Genomic DNA, 6,000 nt, shown 5'->3' with positions numbered 1-6,000 from the left:
TGTCCCTGCCCGCTTGTTCGAGCCCCCTCACTGCTGGCCCTCTCACCTCAGAGCCCCTCCAAATCTAACACCCCAAACCACTGAAGGTCCCGATGCGGTCCAGTTTCAGCCCAAAGCAGCCCCTGGGCATGGCCTTCCAGGCCCAATCTCCAGGCAATGCCCACTTGCGACTGGCGAGGGTCTTGCGCCAGAGAGAAGAACGGGCAGCTCTAGCCCCAGATGGGAGAAAGGGAAGGGTGGAGAAGACCAACTGAGGCCCAAAGCTGGACCCCTCCTTTGTGTCCTCTTCGACCAGTGTGGACTCGGGCTCCAGGGGCAGCAACCGTGAAAGGAGCATCTGGGATAAACAGAAGGAAGAGGGGGGGGTGAGAGCAGAAATCCCTTTGCTCCTGGCTAGAAGCTTTGTACCCCCTTGTACTCCACTCCCTACACCCTCCTTAGGGGTCAGGCAGGATCTAAAGTGATGCCTGTGCACAGCACTGTACCTGTGACATTGCATCCAGACAGAGGGAAGGGCTAGATCACCTGCTCTTGCTGTCTGAAATGACTTTGCTGTCGAAAACAGCAAGCAGGCACCTGCTGTGAGCCTCCGCCTGCATGCAGATTGCCCTGCTCTTGTCAAGCCATACACCTCCCTCCCAGTCCTGGATTTGGAAGGTAACAGGCTTCAGTCCTTGCTCCTCTTGTGGATGCTGAGCACCTCTGTGTGTTCAGACTGCTGTGTGGCATTTCATTTTTTCCAGAAGGCTGGTGGGAAGGATGGACCTGTCTCAAATTGCTGGTAAGAGGGAGAGGCAGGAGCACAGCAGGTGTGAGGAAGGGGGACTCCCCATCTGCCAGGAATCCTCTAGATCATCTTTGCTGATTGTACACCCCCAGCACTGCTGGAAGCCTGCAGACAAGGGTTGAGGGGTGCATTGGGCGCAGTAGAGGCACGGTTTGGCTGCCCTAGGAAGCAGCCTATGGTAACCGTTCCACATCTGTCTCTCACATGGATGCTGAGCTAAGGCTGAAGATGCCTTTGTGCAGCTCTTTGCGGTAGCGAGTTAACTGAAGCGGACACGGGCATCTTCAGCGAGGAGTGAAAGTGGTGAGTCATACCAGGATCAGTCTTGTGATTTTAGTTCACGTCCTGACTACTTCCCTGGAGCTTTCCCAGGGTTATGTGAAGGCAAGGTGTTGGGACTCAGGTTAGGGTTTGGATAAGAGGGAGCTGTGTAGATTTGAAAGCCAAAAATATTATTGCTGAAACTACTGAGGATAAAAGATTTACTCAAGTGAAGAAGCCTTTAGCTGGCATCCTGACTGCGGCTCTTGGCCTTAAAGAGTGTCTACTGAGGGGCAATAATGAGCTTAGGAGGAAAAATCCTGGCCAAACAGGATACATCTTCTCTCTGAAACGTCAGAACCAGGCAATGAACATGATGAGAGATACACCTGTGATTTCTGGTCGTTGCTGACACAGAGCGGGGTTAGATGGGGCAGGCTCTTTACCGTTAAAATCCTCTGCAGAGCACTAAAAAGCTTTTGTGTGTTTCCCGTCTTGAAATGCTGATGCTCTTTAGGAGCTGGGTTATAAAGTCACCCTAGAGCTGAGGCTGCTGGACTGAAGGGGAGGGAGCAGTGAGAATAGACAGCAGCCTCCAGTAGTTGAAATTTGAGACCACCACTCATTTGAGGTTCAAACACAACTTCCCCGAATTGTCACTCCACTTCTGAAACCTCCCTCAGCTCTCTCCCAGTCCCTCCTACCTGTAGCCTCTGTCCTGGTAAAGACACAGTCTGAACGCTGGCAGAGAGCAGAACCAAGAGGAGGAAAAACGAGCAAGGCCATGACTGGAGCCCCTGCATCTTCTTCTTATCCCAGGGCTTGTGGGAGGTGAGGCAGGACATGCAGCATCCGTGTCGAATGCGGTCCCTTGCCCCTCTCTGCCTTTATAGCTTTGGTTCTGGCCGGTGCCTGGCCCCCAGCTCCCTCCTGATCCACCCCCTGGAGCTCCTTAACCTTTCAGCCCTTTTGTCCAGGGTGATATATTTCAGGGTGAGCTCAGCAAGACCCCTTCCTCTAAAGAAAAAGGACACAAAGGTGTTTACTGAGTGTCTGGAAAGACTAATGTCTTCAACTCAACTCACTCAATGTGAGTTGAGCTGCTGCTGCCCAGGACCTGGAGGTATCTGTCAGGGTCAGGAACGGGGTGACACTTTGAAACATGTACCAAAGGAGGATATTGAAGGTTGCATTGTGTAATGGTATTGAACATACTCCTTGTAGGCAGAGTGCTGTTACTGCTGTTTCTCTAATCAGCATAAGCATGAACTACAGCTCAGCTAGCGGTGGGCACACTGCTGGCTGCACAGAGCAGACACAGATTCAGCTCTGTGACAATACAGGCATTTGGTTTTAGTATTTATATTTTGGTGAGACGGTTGGCCTGGGAATGAAGAGCTCCTGCTGCAGAAGGTGGGTGAATTCTGGTACTATATGGAATTTGTAGCAGTGACAAGCAGTGACTAGAACCCTGGGTCTAGTACTAGTGGGTATATAATATGCAGGCTGGTTGTCCCAAGTCACCATCTGGAGGACTGGAGTGAGTTTCCAGAGGAACCGTCACAGAAAAGACCTTGTTGAGGCTCAGCTTGCACTTTCTCAAGCTCAGGCACACAATGGAAGCAGGACGGCAAGGAGCAGATTCCTACCTCCTAAATCTTCTGGCCATTAGTTCCCCCCCTTTGTTTACCTCTCCCATTTTACTGTAGTTTCTCACCAGTTGAACAAGGCAATGAGGTCACTGTTTGGAGATTAGGGTGCAGAAGTCAGCCTCTGTGTGAAGACAGAAACTAATCAGGAAGGTTTGTCAGGGGAGAGGAATGGGGGGACTGTACCCCAGTACAGGATTAGTAATGGCTGTACCGGGCGAGTTTAAAACCACCTTAAACTTCCCTTTCTTCAGTACTGTTGCACAAAGCAGTTGGGTCAAAACTTGACAGGAAGTGTTGTGCTGCCTGCTTTTGTTTATTTTTTACAAGGAAAGAAGAAAATTAGGAAAAAAAAGGTCTTTTTTTTCCCAAGGAAATAAGAGAAGTAGAAAAAAAAAGTCATTTGCAGAGACAACAAAAGTCACAGTTTGTATATTTGTTCTTCCTCCCTCCCTCCGTTCCTTCCTTCTGCACTTGCAGATGCTGATTTGTGGGTCCCTTTCTTTGCTGCCCAAGGAGCTAGAAAGTTTTATGAACTGTTTTGCAACCAGTCCATGAGAAGTGAGTAGGGGGCATCACTCTGGAGCATTGATGCTGGAAGAAGGAGACACTTTGCACAGGTGGGGATATCCAATTTTGTTAGCTCCAGCTGATATCTGTGACCCATGTCTGGTGTTGGTTCCAGAGCAATGCACTGTTCTTGTGATCCTGTCCCCATCACCCCCTCGCCTGGTCCAGCACTTGGAGGGGCTCCCTAGGTCTCTGCTAATGTCCTTCACTGAGACCTTTCATGGGGAATAGGATTACTTTCATACCAGCCTTTTACCTTCATACCAGCCTTTTAATCTACAAAGCACAGGTGACTGCTGGAGAGTCATGGGATGTGCTGTCCACGTGGGCATTCAGACGGGGTGCCTGGGCACAGAGTGTGGGATGTGTGTACAGCCGCGTGCCATGTGCTGGGTGCAGTAGGGTATGGAGTATTGTGGTGTGAAAGATTCAGAGGGGTGGAAAAGAAAGGAAGGAGGACAGGAAGTGAGCACGTGTTCATTCCACATGCAAGATGTCCCAGAGGATGCTGTTCTGTACTTCCCAGTCACATCTGACCATCCAGGAGCTGAGTCAGCCTGCCAGAGCACTCATGCTGCCAGCAAGAGAGCTGCAGGCAGGTGCATCTCGGGTTGAACGCACCGGTTGCGGGAGTCAGGTCTTTCCTGAGTGAAAGGTAAGTACCAGAGCAACAACACTTTGTTTTTGATATAAAATGTAGCAGCAGCATGACCTGGCATCCTCTGAATGTGGTGGCCCCCGTACTGCAAGAATGCCAGAAATGTGTTTGCAACTGCTCCAAAATTCCAGTCCACTTGCACAAAGACTGAGCCCTGCAGGGGTGGACAGGCTCGGAGATCTCAAGTGACAAATCCACTCCTTAGGTCCAGCAAAAGCTGGCACTGGCAAGGGGGAAGGAGCCATCACTGTCTCCTACCAAACAAGAAACTTCAGAGACTGCAGAAAATTTGCAAATTTTCTTGCAGATTCTTGTAAATTCTTGCAAATCCAGCAAAACCTGGATAAAATGGTGCTCAATTGCTCAGGTGCCATGATGTTGCAGCTGCTCTGTGTCCCAGATCCTTGCTGGGACTGCAGTAGCACTGAATAGTTGGTCTGACATGTCCTGGCAGTGACTGTGAAGTGAAAAGGCTTTGGCAGACGAGTCCCCAATTGCCCCAGTTTTCTCAGACTCAAATAGGTTATTGTCCTTCTTTCCTCTCTGATGCTAACAAGTTTCCTCTGTAAAAACCCTTCCCCCTCTGATGCTAGGGCACTGATTTGAGAGCTTGCAAGACCACCAGAAAAGTGGTCTCCTGCTAAATCACAATCAGTGTTTTACAAACAGTTGCTTATATAGGAAAGGAGCAGAGCAAGTGGAGAGTGGGAGGACTGGGAACTGAGTGAAGTACCCTGAGGGAACGCCCCTTGGCCCACGGTGATGGAAAGGGATAATGGTTGCTGCAGGCTCTAGAAGGAAGAGCAATATTCACATTATTCCACTGGTATCATTTGTAGGAAGGAGTTCAGAGCAGCCATGGTCAGGAGGCCCTCAGAGAATGGAAACACCACTGATCTTGGCAGTGAGTAATCCCAATGCCTCAGAAGCAAGGGAGTGACATTAGTACTTCAGTAGCAATTCCTGGTCATTTTGGCAGCCACCAAAATATCTGCTTGTGAGGAACAGAAGGGCAGTAACCATCTACTTTAAGCAGTAGCCACTGTGTAGCTGTCCAAACCCCTCTTGGGTTTTGCCTCATCTTTCTGCAGGACTTCTTGATCCATGGCACAGGACTGCTAATTTTTCCAGTGTCAGGAGATGACAGTGAGGAGAGGGGGATGCTCCACCTGAAGAAGTTGCAGAAAGGGATCAACTGGAGCTCTCACTCACTGACTTTCCACTCTCACTTGTCCAGGCAGCATAGTGTCAGGACAGAGCAAAAGACAGGGTGCAAAGCAGTGAAGGAGCCACCGTGTCACTCATTTAGTGATTGCCAAACCCTCCTCCAGCTCTCCCAAAGAAGTTTAACCCCTTGTACTGAAAAAGCATGGCCTGAAGGTGAGCCAGTGCATAAGAGTTTTATGGTCACCTTGCTTCCTCTATCCACCCATTCATATTTCCCCTGCTGCAGTACTGTCAACATATTATCCCACATATTGCACAGGCTTGTAAAACCTCAAGCCTGAGCAGACACCCATACATGCTGCCCTTTTCTTTTTTCATTCCCATATGTGAGTGACAAACCCCGTGGGTGGTGGGGGAATCACGTACCGTGTGCATGACTGTGTCATATTTACTGCTGCTGCCTCTCTCCTGTACCCTTCACTAAATATTTTACGAGGGAGGAAGGGAGAGAAGGGCAATATTGCTGTAGCTTTCTGATCTTTGTATTTCACGTGATTGTCCTGAAGCTACTGGCATGCTCTGGATTTGGAGTGTATCTGTACTGGTGTCTGGCTCTTATGCCAGTGGTGGCAAGTGTGCAGGTATTCTCACTGTGCCATGGGACTCAAGAGTGGTGTTTCGTCCACATTGCCCGCTCCAGTAGATGCACCTGTCACCCCGTCATTCCCCCCCATTCTACTTGTTTCTACACCCATTTAACATGTTTATGTCCATTCAAGTATTGGCATGAAAAACCACAGGCCCAGGTCAGTGCAAAGCTATGCAATTACTAATGAATTTTTTTTTAAATAGGGATCAAATTAAGCTACAGCAATCTTTTATTGCTAGTTATGCAGCCAGGCCAGAGG

At 49.4% G+C, this 6,000-nt stretch overlaps 1 protein-coding gene across 1 annotated transcript; it reads right to left on the bottom strand.

The window, feature by feature from the left end:
* Window positions 1–64: 64 nt before the first annotated feature.
* LOC103758402 (C-type natriuretic peptide 2-like) lies at window positions 65–1,851 on the bottom strand. Its single transcript, XM_008924691.3, has 2 exons — window positions 1,753–1,851; window positions 65–337 (listed from the first exon to the last, which is right to left on the bottom strand). Exons 1-2 carry the CDS (start codon window positions 1,849–1,851, stop codon window positions 65–67), a joined length of 372 nt encoding a protein of 123 aa, XP_008922939.3.
* Between the last annotated feature and the right edge of the window lie 4,149 nt (window positions 1,852–6,000).

The sequence above is a fragment of the Manacus vitellinus genome, unplaced genomic scaffold (assembly GCF_001715985.3).
Source record: "Manacus vitellinus isolate BGI_N305 unplaced genomic scaffold, ASM171598v3 scaffold_28_pilon, whole genome shotgun sequence".
NCBI lineage: Eukaryota > Metazoa > Chordata > Aves > Passeriformes > Pipridae > Manacus > Manacus vitellinus.
The sequence above is the reverse complement of the archived record's forward strand: the minus strand, read 5'-3'. Positions and strand labels throughout refer to the sequence as shown.

Excerpts from the sequence above, each read along its gene's own strand:
- LOC103758402 (XM_008924691.3), bottom strand. The coding sequence starts at position 1,851 with ATGCAGGGGCTCCAGTCATGGCCTTGCTCGTTTTTCCTCCTCTTGGTT. Across the intron at positions 338-1,752 it reads TACCAGGACAGAGGCTACAG|ATGCTCCTTTCACGGTTGCT; the intron begins GTAGGAGGGACT and ends TGTTTATCCCAG.